We start from the raw sequence: 25,922 nt of genomic DNA on the forward strand, positions 1-25,922 counted from the left end.
CATTTGCTTATGCACCCATTTGTCTTCAGCGATCGTATCAGGGAGGTGAGTACACAATGATATGATTTTTTGTTCTTTGATGCCTGATAACTGATCCCTTTGGCACCTCGTGATCACACAGGCTGGTGTGCTTCTTCCATGTGGGCTTTGCTGGAAAGCTTCATTCTTATCCTGTGGTGTGGCTGGTGGTTTCAAACCATTGGCCTTGTGGTTAGCGGCCCCATGCCTACCCCACTGCGCCACTAGAGAGTCTCTCAATATTCTCCACCAGCGTTGTCATGCTAAGCCAGCAATTCTTCTTCAGCCTTCTGTATTCACTGCCTCACTTTCACATGCATTAAAGAGACTGGAAATGCCCAGGCTCTTGGTGGCATACAGTCAGTCATACCTCGGTGGTCAGTAGCAAAATTACAGATATGAAGTAGCAACGAAAATAGTTGTATGGCTGGGGGTCACCACAACATGAGGAACTGTCTGAAAGGGTCCAGCATCAGGAAGGTTGAGAAGCGCTGGTGCTACTCTCGCTCAGACAGCATGTAGTGCTTGTGTTAGTGCCTCAAGACGTTTGTCATTGGGTTTTCTTGGGGGTGGGGGGGTTGTACTCTGTGTATAATAGCATAATCATGGCTCCAAAGAAAGGTAGTGATACCAGCATTACAAAGCTAAGACGAAAACTGTGAGAACTAGGATAGAGTTAAAAAAAAGAAAGCATTGTGAAATTTGAATCAGGTCACTGCTGGTCTGATTGGATGGCTGAATACAAGATGGCTAAGTCGACATTAACAACATTTTTGCGGAAAGAAAAAGAGGTGATTGATGACAGCGGCTAAGGTAGCGAAAGGTGTGAAATCGTCAACCACGAAACAAAGAACCCAGACCATCGAAGAGGCGGAAAGGTTACTGGGAATTTGGATAAATCAGAAACAACTGGGTGGCTGGCAATAGTGTATCCAAGACTATGATATGCAAGAAAGCCAAATGCCTTACTAGGGATTTAAAGTCCAAGGAAAATGAATTCCTAAATGTAATTTAGAGGGCCCAGAACCAATGATTTGGTTTCCATTATTTCTCATGTTCAATTCTGGAACTTCTCGCTGTTCGCACAGGCATTTGGGATGAACTGCATTTGCTTGGTAACACTTGCTGCTGTTTGCCATGGAGACCGATCGGACTCACCGTGACCGACAGCAGAGTTCTTCAGTGTCTGCGGGTTCCCAAGTCTCCACAGCCTCCCCCCATCTTTAGTGTCCCTCTTTTCTGTTCGGCTATTCTAGTGCATGTGAAGGAGTCGCTCCGTGTGGCTGAGATCTGCATTTCCTTCGTGACTATGGAAGCTTCATGTACATCTTTCCATGTGGTTATTGGCCATCCACGTATCTTCTTAGTTTTTATTTCTTTGCCCACTTTTAAATCAGGTTATTTGTCTTTTTGAGTTCTGTTTTCTAAGTACTAGACCATTAGCAGATGAATGATTTACAAGTATTTTCAAATGCCCTTTAAACAATTTTCCATGGGAAGAAAATGAACAAGTCCCAGGACCCGATATTGATATGACAGAGATCCCGGGATTCTCCCTAGTCGCTGGTCTGACAACTCATTTACTACTTTATTGTTGGATCTGTGCAAATACTGATAAAAAGAGAATTTTAACTGGTTTTTGCACAGCCAGCAGCAGTTCCTCCCAGCATTTTAAAAGTGCTACTGAGCCAAATTGCCTGTATTCTTCAGACGGTAGATTATAAGATGTAGACCAGTGATTATCAACCATGGCTGCTTTTAACAGGTCCTCCCACCTGGCCACCCCACTGCCCAAGTTGTACCCAAGTTGCACTTAACACCAGTGAAATCAGAAGATGTGGGATGGAGCCCAGGCATCGGTATTTTTATAATAATGCTGAGGGAACTCCAGTGCACAGGCAGGGATGAGGACCCTGGTCTAGCCTTCGTGCCACAGAGATAAAGAACCGTTCCAGACGCCTGCCGGTCTTCTCTTCTCATCCTCAAACGGACTGCCCCCAACCATCCATTTCTTCTTTTCCTTTTCCTTTTTTGAGTTGGCCTTGAGTTTCCTTTACTTTCTCTTTTGGGGAAAGAGGGTGCTTTTGTGGTGATGAATATGTATGTAACAAAGCACTTAACACAACCCCCAACAGTGAGCATGCAAAAGCTCACTTTGATTATTCATTCCATTTATTCTATTCAGGAGCTTCATGAAGGACCATTTATTTGCCAAACACAGTGTGGTAGAAAGTACAGAAGTGAGTAAGAAATGGAGCTTGTCTGCAATGCAGGGTGAGTGCACAGCCCAAGTAGTGCTAAGAGGCACCAAAACGGGCGCTATAACACCGGTGCGTTATGTTGCAGTCTCAAAACCCTTGAGTGTTACCATTCAACCTGAGTGCCTCCTAATGAGCTTTTAATTCAACCTGAATGCCTCCTAATGGGCTTTTGATTAAGATAGCATTCTCATACTATAAAATCCACCCTTTTATCAAGCAGCCATCAAGCTCAGAAGCAACAAAGCCCACATGGAAGAAGCACACCAGCCTATGCAACCACGAGGTGTCGAAGGGATCAGGTGTAAGGCATCATCAGAACAAAAAATCTTACCATAGTGAATGATGGGGGGAGTGCGGAGTGGAGATCCAAAGCCCATTAGTAGGCCACTGGAGATCCCCTTGCAGAGGGGTTTCGGGGAGGAGATGAGCCAGTTAGGGTGCGATGTAACAATGATGAGAAATACAATCTTCCTCTAGTTCCTAAAGGTTTCCTCCCCGCTCCCACTACCATGACTCGAATTCTATCTTGCAAGACTGGCTAGACCAGAGGAGGTACACTGGTACAGATAGGAACTGAAAATACAGGGAATCCAGGGCGGATGAGCCCTATAGGACCAGTGGTGTGAGTGGCAAAACAGGGAGGGTAAAGGGAGAATGGGTAGGAAAGAGGGAACCGATTACATGGAACTGTGTGTGACCTCCTCTCTGGGGGACAGACAACCGAAAAGTGGATGAAGGGAGACGTCGGACAGGGCAAGATATGACAAAATACCCATTTATAAACTATTAAGGGCTCATGCGGGAGGCGGGAGCAGGGAGGGAGGGGAATAATGAGGACCTAATGTCGGGGGTTTAAATGGAGAGAAAATGTTTTGAGAAACGATGTACAAATGCGCTTTACACAATTGATGTGTGTATGGATTGGGATAACAGTTGTGTGAGCCCCTAATAAAATGTTAAAAAAAGAAAAAAAAATTCACCCTTTTAAATTCTATCCTTCAGTGTTTTTAATGCATTCACAAAGTTATGTCACCATCACCACTATTAATTCCAGAACATTTTCATTTGCCTGCCCCCCCCCCAAATCTTCAAGCTCATTAGCATATTCCAGGTTTCTCTCTCTTCTTAGCCCCTGGTAACCACTAACCTACTTTCTGTCTGCATAGATTTGCCCCTTCTTGGCATTTCATGTAAGTGGGATGGGACAACATCTAGCCTTTGTGTCTGGCTTCTTTCACTTGGCATAATGATGTCAAGGTTCATCCTAGCATGTGTCAGTATTTAATTCCTTTCTGTGGTTGAAAAATATTCCATTGTATAGATGTGAAACAAAACCACTGCCCTCAAGCCAATTCAGGACAGGTAGAAATACTCCTTAGGTTTGAGAGACTGTTACAGCATTACTGGATTAGGCAGACTCATCATTCGACCTTGGGGTGACTGGTGGGTTTAAACCACGGAGCTTTGTACCCATTCAAGAATCAACATTTGGATTATTACTCTGGTGGCTATTAGGAATAATGCTGCTATAAATATTCATATGTAAATGTGTAGATATATTTCATTTTCCCTGCATATACAAGGGGGATACCCCAAAGACCACAACAAAACAAACAAACAAACGGAAAAGAGCTCCACTAGGTGGAGCTTGCAGAGTATGAATGTTTCCTGCTAGGCAAGCACCTAGCAACTTGCTCTGAGTTAGTGCACCCAGTGGGATCGCCTGGGAAGATTCTCTCTGGTCACCGTGAATTTTTTTGGTGAAAGCAGTGTCACTCAAACCTCATTTTTTGTGATGGCCGATTTAAGAGAACAGTGTGCAGCTGTGAAATTTTGTTTTGTGCTTAGAAAAATGCCGCAGAAACTATTGTGATGTTGAACAAAACTTACAAGAACAGCGCTATGGGAAAAACTCAAGTGTACGAGTGGTTTTCTTGTTTCAAAAAAGGTTTAATGTCAATTGATGACAAACCTCGTTTTGGATGTCCATCAACTTCCAGAATGGACAAAAATGTTGACTCATAGTGCATTTGGAGTTTGTTCTACTAGGTCAGACTGTTAATCACGCTTTCTATTTAGAGGTGCTGAAAAGATTGTGTAAGAGTGTACCAAACGAGCCTGATTGGTGGATGACAGGGGACTGGTTTTGCCACCAAGACAATGCACCTGCTCATGCAACCATCTCAGTGCACCAGTTTTGGCAAAAAATAGCATGTCTCTCTTGCCCCATGCACCTGACTCACCTGACCTCGCTCTATGCGACTTCTTTTTGTTTCTACGAATGAAGAGGGACACAGAAGGAGAGTGACTAGAGGACTTAGAAGAGATGAAGAAAAAAACAAGGGAGGTGCTGTCAGCCATCCAAACAGATGAGTTTGAAAAATGTTTCTAAGAATGGAATCGCAGATTGACAAATGCATTAAGTGTAATGGAGAGTACTTTGAAGGTGATAAGGTTGTTTTGTAAAAAGAAAATTAAATACATAGTTTTTTGTGGGGGGAATCTGATTTTTTTTTTGAGTGGGGTAACCCCTCGTATACCTGGAATTGGAATTGCTGGGTTCTATGTTTAATTTTGTTTAAATTTTTTTAATACCTGCTAGAGTTTTCCAATGTGATTGCACCATTTTGTATTCAAATCCACCAATTTCTGAGCACTTCAAATTCTCCGTATCTATACCAACACTTGTTATCATCCATATTTTTTTCCTACAGTCATCCTAGTGAGTATGAAGTCGTGACTCATTATTGGTTTGATTTACATTTCTTTAACGATTAATGGTGTACATCTTTTTATGTGGTTTTTGGCCATTTGTCTTTGATTCTTTGCCCATTTTTAAATCAGGTTGTCTTTTTGTTGTTGGTTTGTAAGAGTTCTTTCTATTTTGAGTACTAGACTATTATCAGATATATGATTTGCAAGTATTTTCAAATGCATTTTAACTAATATTTGCTTTGTCATTGGAAGTGAAGGAAAATCTTCTGAGATTCAATATTGACCTAATTGTATATTTTTGGTCAATATTCTTTTGCATTTATTGGCTGAGCCATCCCCATCAGAAAAGCACATAATTAAGTACCATATATACTCATGAATAAGCCTACTTTTTCAGCACATTTTTATGCCGGTTTTGTGGTAAAATTAGGTGCCTCGGCTGATATTCAGGTTGGCTTATACTCGAGTACATACGGTAACTTCCCTGAGATAAATACAGAAGTACACATGCACAGAGGTGTTTTTATTTTGTTAAAGGCTCATAAAATAAAGATTATAACCTGTAACAAGCTCCTTATAAAAAATTATCTATAAGAAACAAAATAATCAATAATTGCTCTAAACATGTATTCCCAAACTTATTTGGCCTACCACCCCTTTTTCAGGAAAAAACAACAACAACTCAGCACCCTGGCAATGAAAAACTTGTATATTATAGCCCATACTCCAGGATAAAGTATAGGTATCTGTTTTTCCAGCCCCCGCCCCCATTGCTCCAATGCCCTCCAAGCGGGCAATACCACCCACCTTGTGAACCCCTACCCTAAAGAAAAGATGGCAGGGAAACTAGAGTTCTGAAAACAGAACAACTAGATCGGACTGACTGAGAAAGGGCACATTGTACAAAATGTAACCACCATCCCTGAAGAATGTGTGCAGAAATCGTTGATTTTTCTTGTGGAGGGCAGGGTAGAAGAACCAACTGTAATCTGCTGGTAGGAAGCAGTGTGACCAATTCATGCTCAGGATGCAGTTTGAAACTGAAAAAGCCACCTGGTTTCCTTACAAACTCAGATCCCTGAGCCCCAGCTTTTCACTGTGTCAGGGACCAGACAGAAAGAACGCAGTAGAGGCGGAATCTATGTGGAGACTCCAAGTGGATTTCAGGCTCCCAGTGTAAAGCAAACCTAGTGCTCAGAATCTAAGCTCTACAGACATGAGTGGAATGGATTATAGTGACAAGGAGCATGCGTGAAATCCCCTAAGGAATTTCGGCTTTGGGATGGGAGAGATTACACTGCCCACATGTCTCCTCACGTTGGTCAGAGGAAGACCACGTACTCTGTTAAAATATAAGTAGAGGGATTTACTGTGAGACAATACAATTTACAAATTGGAAGGGGTCAGGTATAAGGCATCATCAGAACAAAAAATCTTACCATAGTGAATGATGGGGGGAGTGTGGAGTGGAGACCCAAAGCCCATTAGCAGGCCACTGGAGATCTCCTTGCAGAGGGGTCTCGGGGAGGAGACGAGCCAGTCAGGGTACGATGTAGCAACAATGAAAAATACAACTTTCCTCTAGTTCCTAAATGCTTCCTCCCCCCCACCCCACCCCCACTATCATGATCCGAATTCTACCTTGCAAGTCTGGCTAGACCAGAGGATGTACACTGGTACAGATAGGAACTGGAAACACAGGGAATCCAGGGCTGATGATCCCTTCAGGACCAGGGGTGTGAGTGGCAATACTGGGAGGGTAGAGGGAGAGTGGGTTGGAAAGGGGGAACTGAGTACAAGGATCTACATGTAACCTCCTCCCTGGGGGACGGACAACAGAAAAGTGGGTGAAGGGAGATGTCGGACAGGGCAAGATATGACAAAATAATAATTTATAAATTATCAAGGTTCATGAGGGAGGGGGGAGCGGGAAGGGAGGGGAAAATAAGGACCTGATGCCGGGGGCTTAAGTGGAGAGCAAATGTTCTGAGAATGACGAGGGCAATGAATGTACAAATGTGCTTTACACAATTGATGTGATAAGAGTTGTATGAGCCCCTAATAAAACGATTTTTTTTAAAAAGGAAAAAAAACAATTTACAAATTGGGGGGCAGTCCTGTAGAGCAAACGGAAGCCTCTGTTAAAACTAAACTGCTTATTGAAGGGACAAAACTTGTTAGGATCAGGGAGCGCCTTGTAAGAAATTGCAGCAGTAATGGGAAATTTTCACAGAGCCAAAATACAGAGAGCCCAAGAACTTACCAGAAGAACATTCTGATTGGTTGACATTTACAGAAGCATGATTCTGCTGATCTTGAAGCTTGAGTCCCTCAAAATCTTGTTCTGTGGCTATTTGGAGGGTCAGCCGGAGTGACTGCGGTTCCTAGGCACATACTGTGAGAGGAAGGGCGGAGGAAAGGGAAGGAGAGGAGGCAGGGACCTGAGGACATCCTGCTTCAGTGCTGGCAAGTTGGCTCAGAATAAGCAGGAAACGTGGCAGGGGGAGTCGAGGGAGGAGCCTGGCCTGCATCTTTAGCAGAAGCCTCTCCTTATACCAAATTCTCGTTTTTTTGCTTTCCGAAGTCCAGAGTGGTGGTGGTGGGCGGGGGTGCTTTTACAGTAAAGATGGGAAAAGAGTGTGTGTGATGGGTACAGCCACCGAAGGAGCGTATGTCACTGGCAATTCTATTTTCAGCCACCTTCTTTCTGGAACATCTCGAGTAAACTCATTCTCCCAGAGTCAAGTTCCTGACCCCATCCTTACTTAGGAAGGGTGACTCGGGCCAACAGGCAGGACTGTTCAAAAAGATGACTGCTAAGAGGTCAGGGCTCCGGGTTCTAGCCAACCAGAGGCCCAGTGCAGGGATGAAGTCAAGGTTGCATTCTTGAGTGTGATGGTCCAAGCTCTCCAAGTGCAACTCTCAGGAGAGCTTGTAACAAAGTGAAGGTTTGATGCAAGTGGCATACTCTCCCTGTCCCAGCCCATTCACTCTCAAACACCACTGGTAGAGCAAATATCACGTGAAACTACTAACAGAAATTTATTAAAGTTTAATGAATATATGATTTGCAAAACGGGGAGTGGTGTCAGGAATGTTCTGAAGATGAGAAAACCCAGAACCAAACCCACTGCCTTCGAGTAGATTCCTACTTCTGGAAAGCCTATGTAGGATTTCGGAGGGTAAAAATCTCTACAGAGGCAGGCAGACTCATCCTTCTGCTGTAGGGGAGAAAGGAGACCCCAATTCAAATATAATTTATACACAAAGAGGGTTCATCTGGCTGAGGGAGTACAAAGGCGCAAGGTGATCATGGTGTCCAAGGATTGACAAGAATGCAAATACTTCAATAGCCATGGGATCCCAGAGAAACAGCCACAAGTTCAAGGTTGGTGGAAGAGCAATACTTCACTATTGCAGGCAGAACTACTGAAGCAGGAACAGGACCTTCGTTGGAACTCAGACACCATACTAAAAACTAACTCAGCCACCGAATCGATTTCAATTTATAGGGAACTTCTAGGGCAGGGCAGAACTGCTCCTGTGGCATTCCCAGACTGGAATTCTTTACAGAAGTACAGTCTGGTCTTTCTCTCATGGAGCAGCTGGTGGTTTTGAACTACTGACCTTATGGCTGGCAGCACCTGGGCTCCTCCACATGGATGGACGGAGCCGTGTAAATACATTTGTAAATGTAAGCATTGTAAGGCTGAATGTGTTGGGCTGGGTTTTCTAGAGAAGGAAAATCAGTGACACTTCCGTATGTTTACAGAAAGAGAAGTGTATACCATGAAAAATGCCTTACACAGTTGTGAAAGAGGTTAAGTCCAGGTTGATTGTAAATATTAGACTGGAGGCTTTTCTTGACTCTCTTGGCTGCCTGGGGCTGGAGAGCCAGGAGAGCTGAGGATGGTGGGGGCACAGACAGATTGGTAGGCCAGATGTTATGACAGGCCACAGATAGCTCCCAAGATCTGGGAGCAGTACTGTTGGCTACAGACACACATCCCAGGACCAGACCAGCTACAGGATCCATGCCAGCAGGGAAGGTGGGAAGAATGAACCAGTTCTCCATGGCATCTCCTTTATAGATATCAAAATAGGCCACACCCACAAGAAGACATCCTCGGGCTGTGACCTGCACTTTACAGGGGGGAGCTTACTGCCAAACCACAGAGAATCCTGGTCAAGTTGGCACAAAATCTATCACAAGGCATAAACACGGTAGTGTTGCCCTTAATAAAGGTTCATGCTCAAGAACTACAGAGCCAAATTCACAAACTCCAAGTTAGAGAGAAAAAGATACATTGCACGAGAAGGTGGACTCAACAGGGGGTCCTACAGCAATACAGGCCGTCTTGACCGAGTCTCATTTAAAGTCAGAATGCATTGAGATGATACACTTTTTTTACTTTGGAATTCACACCTAGGGAGTCATGTACAGATAGTTTACATTAAGTCAGAGTTCAGGATAATCATTGAATGCAATCATTACTTACTAGCAAGCAAACAGGACAATAAGCTTCTGTGGGGGACCAGCCTCCCCATAACTGAATGGGTCTAAGGGGTGGTTGTGTAATTGAGAGGTAAAGAGACACCAGTCATGACAGAGCATGCAAGGGCTCACCTCCTCAGTCACGACTTCAGGAACTAGGTCTAAGCAGAGAGAGAGTAATCTCACAAGCTTATATCATCTTGGGCACGCAGGCCATGATAAGTACATATGTAAAAGGAAGGGGCTGTACAATAGACATACGTGTAACAGGAGGGGGACGAGCTGGGGGTGCACAGCAATAGGAAGGGGTTGTACTAGAGGCATACATGTGACAGAAAGGTACGTATGTAACAAGATGGGCGGGCTCTAGAGTCAAGATGGCAGCCTAACCTTAGTCGGCTCTGTTGACTTAACCTTAGATGTTTCATTATCCTTATCAGAAGGGGGTGGGTCCTACTTAGGGTGGGACAGACCAGAGTCTGTTTGCCTTAGATGGCTGACAACCTTCAGGCAGAGAGCCTTCAAGCAGTTGACCCTCAAAAATATAGTGAGTGACCATGTGTTGCAGACAGCACCTTAAATTTGTTGTTATTATTATGGGGGATATTAAGGGGAATAATTTTGCTTAGGAGAATGTAAATGGGACACACCTCCAACTCAGGAATGTGAAGGTTTCCTGCAAGGGAGCCTTGGCCTCCCAGACTGTAACGTATAAATGTTGAGAGTTTAGCAGAATACACTCTCTTCCTGGTTTTCAGTTTCCCACAAGATTCCTGGGTTTTAGGATAATCCCAGGATGCCTCTGTTGACTACAGAGCAAGAATTGGCCTTTTTTGGCTAATAACAATCAGGTGAGGGCAAATAAGAGAGAACCTTCATGTACACTGGTACAGATGGGAACTGGAAACACAGGGAATCCAGGGCGGATGATCCCTTCAGGACCAGTGGTGAGAGTTGTGAAGCCGGGAGGGTGGAGGGAAGGTGGGATAGAAAGGGGGACCCGATTACAAGGATCTATATATAACCTCCTCCCTGGAGGACGGACAACAGAAAAGTGAGTGAAGGGAGACGTCCGATACTGTAAGATATGACAAAATAATAATTTACAAATTATCAAGGGTTCCAGAGGGAGGGGCAGTGGGGAGGGAGGGGAAAAATAAAGAGCTGATGGCAGGGGCTTAAGTGGAGAGCAAATGTTTTGAGAATGATGAGGGCAATGAATGTACAAATGTGCTTTATACAATTGATGTATGTATGGGTTGTGATAAGAGTTGTATGAGCCCCTAATAATAAATTGATTTAAAAAGAGAGAGAGAGAACCCTCAGTTATCTGGACATCTGCATCTAACATGTATCACTCTGGACAATTTAGAAAGTCATAAAAATCCCCAGGAGACTGAGGTGGGGGGCAGGGAAGGCAGGGCGTAAGTTAGGCTAACTGCAATAAGTAAGTTACAAACAAAAACTCACACCTATAGCCATCGAGTCGATTCCAAATCACAGTGACCCTATAGAACAGGTAGAACCGCCCCTGTGGGTTTCCCAGACTGTAACTCTTCATGGGAATAAAAATCCTGTCTTTTTTCCAGTAAGTAAATTAGGTTAAAGTAATTTATTCCAATGTATGCTAATGTTTCTCTGTGAAATTTATGAGGTGTTGTGATTACGCTTATTTATAATACAGATGTTTTAAAATGTAGACATTCAAGTGTCTCAATCACACGTAATATTCCTTTGATGAATATAAATTTCATATATCCTTAGCATATCTAAATGGTAGAGAAACATAAAAACTCCAAATAAAGGGTTTTGAGTTGAACCGTCATGCTGAAGAGGAGTCAACTGTGTGGGGGACTTTGGCTCCTCTCCCAGCCAGGAGACCAGTCATCACGGAGTCAGTCCTGACGCATGGGGATGCCATATGTGGCAGACTGGAACGGGGCTCTGTGTTTTCAGCAGCTGATTTGTCGAGTGAAAAATCACTAGGCCTTTTTTCTGAAGTGACTCTGAGTGGACTTGAACCTCTGACTGTTTGCCTAACTGCCTACTCAAGAAGTGAATCTAACTTATGTAAAGAGCCCTGGTAGTGTAGTGGTTACACATTGGGCTGCTAATGGTAATGTCACTGGTTCGAAACCACTAGCCACTCAGAGAGAGAAAGATGAGGCTTTCTACTCATAAAGACTTACAGCCTCGGGAATCTGCAGGGGCAGTCCTACCCTGTACTATAGAGTCACCATGTCAGCCATCGACTCAATGGCAGTGATTTGGTTTCTGTTTTGTTTTTTGGTGCGACATTCAAGGTATGTGGAATCACCAGATTTGACACTGCATCAGAGAAACCCGCCTGGGATGCAGTTCCCACCAGACAGACGTGGGTCACCATGCACCAGCATTGCCTGGACAGCACCTGGTTTGTTTTGTCTAAGAGAAAAGCCTGTCCCAAGATGAGTAAGGAAATTTAAGAGAGTACTTTCTCTAAATGCACATGTCAGAGATGCTGGGTTAAGAAAGCATCATTCCGTGCAATTCAGAGTTCACTGATTAGACCACTGAAACGAAGAATAGCAAGGGCATCCACAGCCTGAAAACAAGCAAAATCATTTCAGCTTCTCAAAATCGAGACTCCAGGAGGGTCTGCCGGCAAACAGAAATAACTCCCTCTGTAATTTGATAGTGATTCAGGAGCAGAGTGATTAAAACAGGGTTCCTGTGCCCCGAGACTAGAATAGAGGTTGGTTGGGAAGGATGTCACTCTTAAAAAGTGACAGCCCTTGGGAGGTGCAAACAGTTTATATGCTCATTGCTTCCTGAAATTTGGCAGTTCAAGTCCATGCAGAGGATCTGGTGATCCTCCTTCTAGAAAAAACCAACTATGGAAACCCTATGGAGCCCACAGGGGGTTCCCGGAGTCAGAGTGGACTTGACACAGCTTGTGTTGGCTGACCAAGGTAATGAATCAGTCCGCTGTCTGCATGTGACTTTCACAGAAGCCGTTGATAGAGGCTCTGTGTGATGTTCTTGTGGGTAATGTGAATGGTGCGATGATACAGCTGGTACATTTATATTTGGTTTTCCTCTTACACCTCAGTTCACAGAGAATGTAAGGCTGTAGATAGATAAGTAATTGTTTGCATAATCAGGAGTTCTGTGGTTGGAATTTAACCAGACATAGCTGTAGGATGTTTTTGGTTCCTTGTCCATTCTCAAGCCCCTCGAAAGAGGTGGGTTTCTGGGAGCAGTGGAGGGGCTATAGGGGTTGAACAGGTTGAAAGCTTTGATTGATGCTGTCTGTCAATCCTGCTGGGAGACATAAACAATTGTCAAGATCAGCCAAAGCCATACTAGGAAAGCACTACCAAGAAATGAGGACAAAAAAATAACCAAGACAATACAACACATTATACAGGAATGCTCTGAAAGAAAAAGACGTCTTCTTCAACAGTTTTCTGGAAGGATGGGGAGAAGATGGCAGCCATACTGTGCTTGCTCTCCTTGGCATGCCTTCTGCGAGACTGCACTGCTAGGGCCTTAAAGTCGAGTCTAAGGGGATAATGACAAAGCACGATGTCTAAAAGCAGCTGGCCAGGAAAAGAACAGACACTTCCCAGTTTCCCTTCCTACTGTAACCCCCTCTTATTCTTCCCTCCAGCATCCTGTGGATGGTCCATCCTACTCCCTAGCTTCTCCGCGTGTTCTCCTCCATGGCCTTCGCCACTTACTCCCATAACCCTATCAGATCCAGAATCTCAGTTCTAAGCATCCTACCCCTGATCTTTCTGGGTCACTTGTTGTATAATCCCTCTGCCACATGCTGGGATCACATGGAACCCCCAAGTCTTTAACCCCCATCCCCATCCCACCACCTGGCTCCACTGCTCCAGCACCTCCTGGCTCCACTTTCCTCTCTGTCCAGGTTGGGTTCCATGATCTAGCTCACAAATTACCTGGAAAACAAGTGCCCCTCTCCCCTCAGGAGTCCCTTTGGCCACACCCCAGCCCCGTGAAGCTCTGCTTCCCCTCTTCTGTCTCTGCACAAAGAAAGTTCAGCACCACTGGCACAATCCACAGGGTGGGCCAACACTTTCATTTAAACCCATGAACAAAACCCTCACATGCATTTCTCAACTCTGCTAGAACATCCTGCTTAATTTCCCCAGTGAGGGTCCTTCCCCAGCCTCAGTTTCACACTCACCCCTTTATTTCAGACCAGACCTCATGATCTCCAGTCTCCAGTCTCTCAGTGGCTGATGGTGCCCACAGTTCTTTGAAAAGTGAGGAACCATATTATGTGCAGAAACTCTTGAATGGGAATAGGTTTTTACTGTGCATATTTTCACCTAAAACAAAATATTAATAATTTTTTTAAGTATTCTTATTGCCATAGAATTGATGCCGACTCAGAGTGACCCTATAGGGCAGGGTAGAACTGCCCCTGTGGTTTCTGAGACTGTAAGTGTTTATAGGAGTCTTTCTCCCTCGAAGTGGCTGGTGGTTTCAAACTGCAGACCTTGCAGATCACAAACCAAACCATAATCAAAGTTTTACCTGGTTCTAAATGTCAGTAGAGCTGAGATTGAGAAACCTTGGTCTGTTCTCATCTTACTTCTTTCAGAGCATAGGTTCCCAGGCTTATCTGATCCACTGCCCTCTTTTCAGAAAAAAACAATTCCCAGTGCCCTCAGCCATTAAAAACCTTTATGCTATAGTCTGAAAACTCCCAAGAACCAAACTCACTGCCATTGAGTTGATTCCAAGTCCTAGTGCCCCTACAGGACAAGGCAGACTGCCTCCTGTGGTTTCCGAGACTGTAACTCTTTATGGGAGTAGAAAGCCTTGTCTTTCTCCTGCAGAGCAACCAGTAGCTTTGAACTGTTAACTTTGCAGTTAGTAGCCTAACATGTAATCTCTAAAATCTTTCTTTACCTCTGAGCAAAAATACCTAAAAATATGACCCAAACCAAAAAACTAAACTCACTGCTATGGAATCGATGTCAACTGAGAGCGTCCCTACAGGACAGGGTGGAACTGGCCCTGCAGGTTTCTGAGACTGTAACGCTTTACCAGAGTGAAAGCCTCATCTTTCTCCAGAGCAGTGGCTAGTGGTTTAGAGCTGCCAACTTTGTGGTTAGCAGTCCAACTCGTCGTAACCCATTATGCCCCAGGGGTTCCTCAAATATACTAATCAACAGGACGTGAAGTGGTTGAAAAAGTTGCATGTATATTTGTGAGAAAATGTATAGCCTTTGTGCAGCTCTTAGGAAATTGTAGCTCATAAAAATGTGAGTATTAAAAAGATTAAGAACAATTACTGATCTGGAAGGAGGCTGGCTTTTTGGACAACAATTTTGTCATTTAAATAGAAACAATTTGCATGCAAAGCCATGGTTTCGTTATTTCCATTCTAGCTCCCCAGGTCGGCATATACTGTTGTGCACAGAGTGCAATGGCTGGTGGGTCTGATCCAGAACCTCAGTGTCATAGAGGCTCTGAGTCCTGGTGGGTTACATTTGAAACGCTAACTACAAGGTCTTTAGCAGTTCGGACCCGCTGCTGCTCCAAGGGAGAACGATGAGGTTCTCTGCTCTTGTAAAGATTTCCAGCCCCAAGTAGAAAATGTTTTGAGAATGATGATAGCAACAAATGTACAAATGTGCTTGACACAAGTGTGATAAAAGTCATATGAGCCCCCAATAAAATGATTAAAAAAAAAAAAGATTTACAGCCTCAAAAATCCTAGAGATCAATATGAGTCACAATCGACTCCACAGCTTGGGATTTATTTTTTTGTTTTTTTTATGCCTTGAAACAGTATTGCCATGTGGGTCCGTGCCTGTGGGGACGGAAACCCTCCCCTGGATCTAATAACAAACCCTTCTAGTCTTTTGTGCCCTATCTTCCCTGCATTACACTATCTCGAACCGTATTAGGATCTGTTATAGAAAAAAATTAGTTAAAAGATTAGAAAGATGTTCCCTGGCCAGATGTACAAGCCTTTCACTCAGCAGAGGTGATAGGTTCAAAAATGGGTGCAAGTCAGTCGTGGTGCTATAGAGAGGGCAGCCCAGGACAGAGAAAGCGGTCTGGTGCCGCTCTGCCGCATGTCCTCAAGCAGAAATTTCCCCTCTGTGGTCCCAGGCACCCACCTATAAATGAGTAGGCTGGCTTGGCTGGTTCTACACGTCTAACTGTAGTCCCCTTGGGTCATGCATGAGCTGTCTCTCCTGGCTGGTACAGGTGGCATGGCCCTAGGGGAAGTTGAAAGGTTTTCTTTGTCTAGTGTCTCATGTTGTTATCATAGAAACAACACAAGTGAATGGATTTGACAAACAGGAATTTATTTTCTCAGTTATCCAAACCCACTGTAACCCTCCTAGGGCTTTCCAGGCTGTAAATCTTTATAGTAAAGTTTCCTATCTTCCTCCCCAGGAGCAGCTGGTGGGTTTATACTGCTGACTTTGGGATTAACAGTCTAACCCTTCCCCAACCGCAAAGCCATCCATCCAAACTCAGGATGCTGGCTGCAAGGGAAGATCTTCTCTCTGTCCACTCTGGAGGAAGGAACTTCTCTTTCAGCTTCTTTTCCTTCAGATCTTCGTGTGACTCGGCACCTATCTTCCCCCATCTCTGCTTCAGAGACGCTGGTCTCTGGAGAAGGACACCGTGGTTGGTAAAGTGAGGGGCAGCAAAAAAAGACCTTCAAGGAGATAGATTGACACAGTGGCTGCAACATGGGCTTCCAGCATGAGAACAATTGTGAGGATGGCGCGGGACCTGGCAGCATGTCATCCTGTTGGGCATAGGGTCACTATGAGTTAGAATGGACTTGATGGCACCTAACAACAAGCCCCAAACCCGTAGCCACCCAGTGACCCTATAGGAGAGAAATGAAGGGTGTAATCTTTAGGGCAGCAGAGCTCTAGCTCTTTCACCGGGATTGTCGCTGTGAGTTTATACTGTTGCCTTTTTGTGGCCGCTGGAGCGCTTAACCACTGAGCCACCAGAGCTCCTATCCACAAGTATAGGTGATAGTAATCACAACGCCTAAACTTGGAAAATACAATTCAATCCATAACAAAAGGGGATTGATGCCCAAAAGTGACCACTGACTTGATAGATGGGGTCAGTGTGGCCAGAGACCTTCAGCCCCTAGCATCCCTCTTTCCTGCAGTGCGTGCATAAAACAGCCAGGGTTTCTCATCAGCCTCTAATGACAGTGGCTTCTTGAGGCCAAACTCCAACTGAGTGAAACACAGAAGGCCAGGGGAGACAGACACACAAACACACACACACACACACACACACACACACACACACGCACACAGTTGCATTATAGGAGAGGCTCCCAGAGCTTGAAGAACTAGTCTTTATAATAAAGAGAAAGCTTGCTTTTCTTTAACCTCAGAGAGAGGCATTAGCTTCATTTGTTCTTGGTAGCTGCCATCGAGTTAGCCCTCAAATGATGGCGACTCCGTGCAATATAAAATTAAATGCTACAGTGAGTTACAGATTGGATCACTGTGCGCCATATTGTTTCCGTGACTGATATTCTGAATTAGATCACTGGGTCTTTCTTCCTCGTCTTTATTAGTCTGGAAACTCCATTGAAATCTGTTTGCAACATGCAAGGCTTCATGGACAGTGGGGTGCTGACTTTGTTGAGATCCACTATCCAGGAATCAAACAAGGGTTTCCCCATGGAAGGTGAAAATGCTGCCACTGAATCTCCAGTGCCCATACAACACCTGAGAGCTCTGGAGGCATAGTGGTTACGTTTCGGCTGCTAACTGAAAGGTCAGTAGTTCAAAACCACCACCCAGATCCAAGGGGAAAAGATGAGGCTTTCTATTGCCATGAAGACTCACAGGCCAGTTCTACCCTATTCTATAGGGTCACTATGAGTCAGAATTGGCTGGATGGCAGTGTGGTTTTGTGTTTTGGATACAGCACCTACCCTTTGTTCCAGAGAGTGACACTATATTGAGCTATCCTATAGCCCATATGTTGGATAAACCTGAAAAAATGGTCACAACAAAGGCAGTTAGTTAGTGCCTCTACTCAAAAGGCATTTGAAAACCCAAGAGACCGAGAGTGAACGGCCTTCAAATAGATAGCCTATATAATCTTATCTCAAGAAAATGTATAATTTTGTGAATACTTTTAAAATATAGGCTATCTTCATTCTATGAAGCAAACATTACCCTGATAACAAAAGCCAAGACACCCCAAGAAAACTACAGGCCGATATCCTTTATGAATATCCATGCAAAAGTCCTCAACACAATACTAGTAAACAGAATCAAATAGTAATATTAAAAGAGTAATAAATCACGACCCTGAGTGATTCATTCCAGACATGCAGGGATGTGTTCACATTAGAAAATCATCCGACGTATTAAAACCACATACTCAACTCTATGGATGTGAAATGGCATCTGGTAAAAATCTAGCACACTTTTTTTCATGAAAACCCTCAAGATGTGAATAAATGTCTCAATATTTATCTTCTATTCAGAGCATATATGAAAAGCCAACAGCTACCATACTTAAGGAGAAAGACTATGGTTTTCTCTTTGAAACTGGGAACAAGACAAGGGTGCCCATTCTCAAATTTCTATTCAATATTTTATTAGAAAGCCTGGATAGGACAATAATACCCCCCCAAAAAAAGGCAAGAAAAGTTGTCCAGACTGGAAAACAAGAGGTAATATTATTTCTATTTGCAGATGACATGATCCTATACACAGAAAATCCCAAAGAGATGGAAAAAGAACTTGTAAAGCTAGTAGAAGAATTGAGTAAAGTTGCATGGTGAAAAATCAACAAACAAAAATAAGTTGGGCTTCTATACGCCAGCAATAAGAAACCAGAGAGGGAAACGATTCCATTTGCTGTAGCATCTAAGAGAATAAAATACCTAGGAATAAATCTAGTCAGGGAGGTGAAGGGCTTCCACAATGGAAATTATAAAACACTGCTTCAAATGATTAATGAAGTCTTAAATAAATGGAAAAATGTTCCATGTTGATAGAAGACTTAATATTGTTAAACTGACAATATTACCCAAAGCAATCTATACATTCAACGCAATCCGAATCAAAATTCCAACAGCCTTCTTTACATACATTTTTTTAATCCTCAGATTTATATGGAATGGCAAGAGGTTCCGAATAGTTAAAGCAACATTGAAAGAGATGAGCACAGTAGAAGACTCACACTTCTAAAATGTAAAACATATGATTATATAGCTACACTAATCAAGACAACAGTTACTGGAATTGAGTTGAAAATTCAGAAAAAAACCCACACATCTGCAGTCAATAAACGGTGTTGGGAAAGCTGCAGAAAAATGAAACAACAGAATCCATGCCTAACAATATAGACAAAAATAAATTCAAAATGGATTAAAGACCAAATGTGCAAACTAAAACCAGAAAACTCTTAGAAAACGCAGGAACAACCTTATCAGGCCTAACTTTTAATAATGGATTATTTAAAATAATAACAAAAGCACAGAAAGCCAAAGGCACAATAGGTAAACAGTGCCTTACAGGAATTCAGAACTTCTGTTGCACTACCGGTTGCAGACCGGGAAGCTCCCTTCGGAAGTCGTACATCGGGATCCAATAAGACGCGAGTGCTGCGAGTGGACCCCGCTTTACGAAAGCGCCCTTTGTGGGCGTGGCGACGCGATTCACGACGTCGCGACGTGCCGTCAATGGCGACTGCGTCCGCATCTGCAACGCTGCGTCCAGAAGTCGTTTCCTGACGCTGCGACGGGAGCTGTAGCCGCTTCGGACCCGCGGGGTCGCGTCGGTGCCCTGGACTGAGCCTGTCGGGGCCGCAGTGTCGCAGGTGGGCGGCGCGCGGGACCGGGGGCGGGCGCGGGGCCTGCGCCAGCGAGCGGAGCGCGGGGCCCGCGGGGGCAAGCGGCCAGCCGGACCGGACCGGGCTGGACCGGGGCCTGCGCGGGCGGGCGGCGCGCGGGAGCTGCTGGGGCGGCCGGTTCGCAGGGCTGGGGGCCTGCGCGGCCGGGGCTCTGTGATGGGGGCTGGGAGCGGGCTGGCTTCGGGGACCTGCCTGCGACTCCACTCCAGAGTTATCTCGCCTTCTTCACTTGTAGGGACCCTGCCCCGGGACTAGGTCGGAACCATGAGCGGCACCGTGAGAGGGTACGATGAATTCGATGAGCAGTTGCGAATGCAAGAGTTGTACGGAAACCCCAAGGAAGGCTACTCCCAGGAAGATCCTGGCAAAGAAGCAGGTTCTCTGGGGCAGCAGCCGACAGACACCCCTTACGAGTGGGACCTAGACAAGAAGGCATGGTTCCCCAAGATCACCGAAGATTTCATTGCCTCTTATCAGGCCAATTATGGCTTCGCTAATGATGGAGCGCCCAGCTCTACCACAAACATACAACAAGACGCCGCTGCTGGCAATGCAGGAGAGCCTCCGCAGAGAAAAAAACCCGAGCCCACTGAGCCCAAGATGAAGGGGGAGAAGAAAAAAGCTGAATCTGGATGGTTTCACGTTGAAGAAGATCGAAATACCAATGTCTACGTGTCTGGCTTGCCCCCAGACATTACATTGGATGAATTTACACAGCTCATGTCCAAGTTTGGTATTATTATGAGAGATATTCAAACCGAAGAATTTAAGGTCAAGCTTTACAAAGATAACCAAGGGAATCTTAAGGGAGATGGGCTGTGCTGTTACCTGAAGAGAGAGTCCGTGGAGCTCGCATTGAAATTTTTGGATGAAGATGAAATTAGAGGTTACAAATTGCATGTTGAGGCTGCAAAGTTTCAGCTGAAGGGGGAATATGATGCCTCGAAAAAGAAGAAGAAGTGCAGAGATTACAAGAAGAAACTGTCCTTGCAGAAAAAGCAGTTGGATTGGAGGCCCGAGAGGAAAGCTGGATCTACCCGAAAGCGCCATGAGCAAGTTGTCATCATCAAAAATATGTTTCATCCTACAGATTTTGAAGATGATCCACTGGTATTAAATGAAATCAGAGAAGACCTTAGAGTAGAGTGTTCAAAGTTTGGCCAAATTAAGAAAGTCATTCTCTTTGATAGACATCCAGATGGTGTGGCCTCTGTGTCCTTTAAGGATCCAGAGGAAGCTGATAATTGCATTCAGACCTTTAATGGAAGGTGGTTTGGTGGCCGGAAAATCACTGCCGAAACCTGGGATGGGACGACAGATTATCAGGTGGAGGAGACCACAAGAGAAAGGGAGGAAAGGCTGAAAGGATGGGAGGCTTTCCTCAATGAGCCTGCAGGCAAGAGAGGCCTCCCAAATTCCAATCTTACCAGTGCTTCAGAAGGAGCAGGGCCTTCTGGAATAAGACATTTGTCAGGGCACCCTGGCACAGCTGAAATGACATCTGAAACACCCACAGAGGACAAAAAGTTTGAAACACCAGGAGGTGGGGGAGAAGCTGAAGAAGCTTCTGAAAGAAATGCTAATGAAGGCAGCCTCAAAAGAGGGTCGGAGGAAGACTTCCATGAAAGGGCATCTGAGGAAGTCCGAGCCAGTAAAGAATCTGAAGAGAGTGGCCCCAAATCCGAGCCAGAGAAGAAGAAACTGAAAACCCACTGTGAGGAGAATGGCCTTGAAAAGGAGTCGAAGGCAGCCGATGACCCTGATGGGGATTCCGAAGCTGAGGATGGCCCCCACTAGGAGTCTGAAAACAGCTCCAGGAATCTGAAGAAGACTGCTCTAAAAAACTGGAAAAGAGGAATCTTGAAAAAGAGACTAAGACTGCAAAATCCAGATTTAAAGATGCTGGCTCTGACAGGGTGTTTGGTGAGGAAGGTGTCGGTCACTTGAAGACGGTAACATAGGGAAGGGTATTTGATGATGCGTCAGATTAAAAAGGATGAAAAGTGCAGATAAAATGGGGCTTGAAATGCAGCTAAAAGGCTGCAAGGGAAAGGTGGTTTTAAAGTTCAGGTGAAAGGAAGATGAAGATACAGTTGACGAGTTGTTGAGTCTAATGAGAGGGGGACGAAGTTGTTTTGAGAATCTTGGGGAAGAAGGACTCCTTTCCTAAGTAGATGTTGATAATATTTAATCCCTTCCACTTGCATTTTCAGGAGATACTTTAGCCTTACATTTTCCTCTGCTCCAAGTTAATTGTTAGAAGTATGACGTGTGCGTAGTAGTAGGATGCCATCAGAGTAATGCGTTGATGTCTCCATTGTTACCTGACTTAATCATCTTACATATGTGTTAATTGGTTGTTCATATAAAAGTTCACATTCACAATGCAAGTAAACTGGATACTTGTCATTTTGTCAGGTTTGTCAAATGCATGAATAACATTTTTAAACTGATGACTCTGGCTCAAGTTTGTGATATTTAAAAATAAAAAGATGATTAAAAAGCAAATTATCTTTATGCCATTTTGCTTTTATAAAAAACCTATATTAGTACCTGTTTTCCCTAACCAAAAATTCGGAGAGGATTTTTGCTTTTACAAAAAGGGAACCTAGTGTTGAGAGTTTGTTTTGTAGTGAGCTGTTAAAAAAGCAGTGCCCGGAGCTGCAGGAACGGTGTTGCTGACTTCCTTCCCCAAGAATCATGCAGCATCTCAGTATGCATCCATCATAGCTTTGAACTCTTGTTGTGAACACGACGTGAGTGTTAATTTTGGTTTTATGTGTTACTGGGTATGTTATTTCTTGGGTCTGGGTACACTCAAAATATTTTCTCATGGTACTTCTTTGCTTTACACCTTGATTTACAAAAGGTTTCATAGGGATATTCTACTTTTGTATAGCATATAAAACTTGGGGGGGGGGTATATTTATATAGCCTATACACTTGAGTATAAGCTGACCCAAATATCAGTCGAGGCACCTAATTTTACCACAAAAACTGTATTAAAAATGTGCTGGAAAACTCAGCTTATACACCAGGATACATGGTATATAACTAACAATAAAAACCCAACTATAAACTGCAAAGGACCTAGACATTTTACCAAAGAGGACATTGAAATGGCCACCAAACATGAGAAGATGGGCCTTTGGCCATCAGAGAGTTGTAAACCACAACCACAAGGTTGATCACAAATTTCATTTTACTCTAGTCCGTTTTCCACAAGGAAACTGGTAGCTTCATGGATTAGGTGTTGGGCTGCTAATCAAAAAGACCCTCCCAGCAGCTTCATGGAAGAAAGATACAGACTTTATGCTCCTGTAAAGATTTACAGCCTCAAAACCCTATAGAGTTGCTATGAGTCAGAATTGACCCCACAGTAGTGAGTTTGGTTTTACTTTCTTTTGTACAATTTCACTCCCATTAGGTAGCAGTGAATTTAAAAAATAAATAACAAATGGTGGAGATGTGGGAAAATAGGAACTCTTGCCCATCGCTGGTCAGAATGCTAAATGGTAAAGCCTTTGTGGACAATAATATTGCAATTCCTCAAAAAAACTAGAACTAACATGGCCTAGGATTCCACTCTTTAGTTCTGTTCTAAAAAGACTTGAAAGCAAACTCAAGCAAAATACATGGATAGGCAGTCCCTGGATTACAAAATTCCACTCCTAATCTGCCGTTTAGTTTTGTATGAAAGAACAGTTGGGTGTAGTTTGTTTCTAATATCAATCAAATGTCAGTAGATGAGGGGCTTCAAGAACTTAGAAAAAACGGAATTCGAAGATAATGGTCTTTTCCCTTGAATTTTTGAAGCCCCTTTATTATGTAATACACTTTTCTATGCATAAAAATATTACTAGGTATACTAAAATATCTTTATTATGTTTTATTACATAATACAGTAATCATTTTATGTACATCACAAAGCAGCACTAATTTGTTATGAACCATTGTAAAAACCTCAAAGTTTTAATAACATAGTCTTTACAGGGGTTGATTTGTAACTATCCCTTGTACACAAGATCTTCGAAACCCAAGGATAGTCTATATAACGGTGTTCACTGCAGCATGATTCACAGCACCCTGAAGTCGAAATCAACCTAAACACCCATTGGTAGGTGAATGGGTAAGCAAGATTAGTACAGACAGTGAAGCACTGCTCAGCCAGTAATACAAATAAAGCCATGATTGCATGCTGCAATGTGGATGGAACTTGACATTGCTGAGTAAAATAAGCCTATCACGAAAGTATAACTATTGTATGACATATAAAGAGAGAAGAAGCATGCTTAGAGACCAACATTCATTAAAAGATAGTGGAATTATCTTTGGGGACCAGGAGTGAGGGGAAATGTAGAAGTGGGGGTAATTGCTTTTGGAGTAGGGAGTTTGGAAAACCAAATTGCAGTTGCACAGCCAATAAATACAATTGCTGTCAATAAGTTGTATACCTATAAAATTGAATTGGTTAAGGCAAACTTTTGGAGACACTGCACACTCGTGAGACTTGGTTCCTTGGTTTGGAGGTTTTAGGGTCAGCTTTCACAAAACATCCCACTTAATTGGCCTGTGTTACCTCTTTAGTTGCATATGCCTTGGAGCCTTACAAGATTGCAAGCAGCTACTCAAGTCGTAATTGTTCTTTATTTACCTGGAGCAACAGAGGAAAGTCTCAAATGGGAAGGGAAAATAGTATATGTGACTGTTGCCTCCATTAACATCAGCCTCCTTTATGGTGAGACCAGCTGAACTGGATGGTGCCCAGCTATCAATATTGAACATTTGGTTCAAAGATTCTATAGAAGACTCCTGATCAACAGGGAGAAAGTACAGAACAGAATTTCACATGTCTGTGGACCCCACACTTTGACAAGCCATGAAGACTGGGTGAACCTCCAAAACTTGCTCTAAAATAATTTTTAAACCACAAACAAAAATACCCCTTAAGTATTCTTAAAACTAGGCAATAACTCAACTGAATTAGGAAAGAATACCTGCCTTGAACATTGTTTTATTTTTTATATCTGTAAGCGATCAAATTGACAACAGTAAATGGAAAGTAGATAAGAACCTTAGTGGGCAATGAGTTTATGTTAATGGGAGAAACAATGCAGAAGAGGATAAGAATAGTTGCCCAGTTCAAAGAATGTAATTAATGTCACTGAACTGTGCATTTAGACACTTGGCTTGATGGATGTTTTTGCTTTGTGTACAATAACAACAACAAAAAGAATAATACAGACTATCTTTGTTTTGCTGCTGAGGAGCCCTGGTGACATTGTAGGTAACGTGTGGGCCTGCTAACTGCAAGGCTAGGGGGTCAAACCCACCAACCACTGGGGGAGAAGTGAGGCTATGTGCTCGCATAAAAATGTACAGCCTCAGAAATCCTGTGCAGAGTTGCTGTAAGTCAGAATCAACTTGATGGCAGTGAGTGGGTTCAGGTTGCTTAGCTACCATTCACATAGGAACCATGCTCTTGATTTATCACATCCCATGGTAACATTACTGCCTGTCCTGAGCATTCATGAGCTATTATTGCCATTCAACATTACAAGAGAATGTCTGGGCCACGTGATCATTTCTAAGAGGAGGCACACAGAGTTCCAGAAACGTGAAGTTCTATTCAGTAAGGAATCTTTCAGTCACAAGAAACAGAAAGGTAAGTTCAGATAGACTTCATTAAAGAAGTGTATTGATTAGCTTACCAGAAAAGTGGGTTTTATGTGCTGTCAAGTTGACACACTATTGGTTGCCAGGAGATGAAATTGACTCAAGTGCAACTGGTTAAAATATTTTGGCAGAAATTTAAAACTTAACTAAAGAACTGAGGGAAAAAAACAGTAGATTTGAGGTAAACTCCAGGAAGTAGGATAAAAAGACAAATACAGAGAAAAGATATGAGACAAATAGTAAAACAAAAAATTAAATTACCTGAGAGGTCCAGGCCAGACGAAACTCACTGCCTTCAAGTCAATTCTGACTCACAGTGACCCTGTAGCTGAACTGTTCCTGTGGTTTTCCAAGACTGGTAACTCTTTACCAGAAGATAAAGCCTCATCTTTCTCCTACTGAGCAGGTGGTTTTGAATTGTTGACCTTTGGGTTAGCACGGCAAAGAGGTCCAGTAGTCCAAATAAAATTCATTTCAGAGAAAGCAAACTAAGAAAATTTTCTAAGATAAAAATTCCCCAGAACCAAATGACATGAGTCTTCAGGTTTCAGATAACCAGTGACGTACCCGTAACAATAGGGCTGTTGTTAAAATAATCCAGTGAGACGTTTCTGAGAATCCTGATGGTAATAGTAGGTTAATGTGTTGGGCTGCTAATCTCAAGGTCAGCAGTTTAAATTCACCAGCTGCTCAGAGAGAGAAGGCTTTCCACTCCTGTTAAAAGTTAGTCTCGGGAACCGACAGAGGCAGTTCTGCACTGCCATCTATGTTTGCCATGAGTCAGAATTGACTCAAGGGTGGTGAGTTTGTGTTCTGATTTGGAATGAGAAATTTCAGAAAATCATGGGTGTAGACAGTCTTTTTTTTTT

At 43.5% G+C, this 25,922-nt stretch overlaps 2 protein-coding genes across 2 annotated transcripts in view; both read left to right on the plus strand.

Annotated features, from left to right (window-relative positions):
• Positions 1-25,922, plus strand: part of CREG2 (cellular repressor of E1A stimulated genes 2) — a 52,805-nt gene that overhangs the window by 14,182 nt on the left and 12,701 nt on the right. The gene's annotated exons all lie outside the window — the stretch shown is intronic.
• Positions 19,218-21,885, plus strand: LOC101662124 (HIV Tat-specific factor 1 homolog). Its single transcript, XM_013005071.3, has 2 exons — positions 19,218-19,344; positions 19,613-21,885. Exon 2 carries the CDS (start codon positions 19,642-19,644, stop codon positions 21,172-21,174), a length of 1,533 nt encoding a protein of 510 aa, XP_012860525.3. The 5' UTR covers positions 19,218-19,344; positions 19,613-19,641; the 3' UTR covers positions 21,175-21,885.

Source organism: Echinops telfairi, unplaced genomic scaffold, assembly GCF_000313985.2.
Source record: "Echinops telfairi isolate 266 unplaced genomic scaffold, ASM31398v2 ScPeMD7_7467;HRSCAF=8505_1, whole genome shotgun sequence".
Classification (NCBI taxonomy): domain Eukaryota; kingdom Metazoa; phylum Chordata; class Mammalia; order Afrosoricida; family Tenrecidae; genus Echinops; species Echinops telfairi.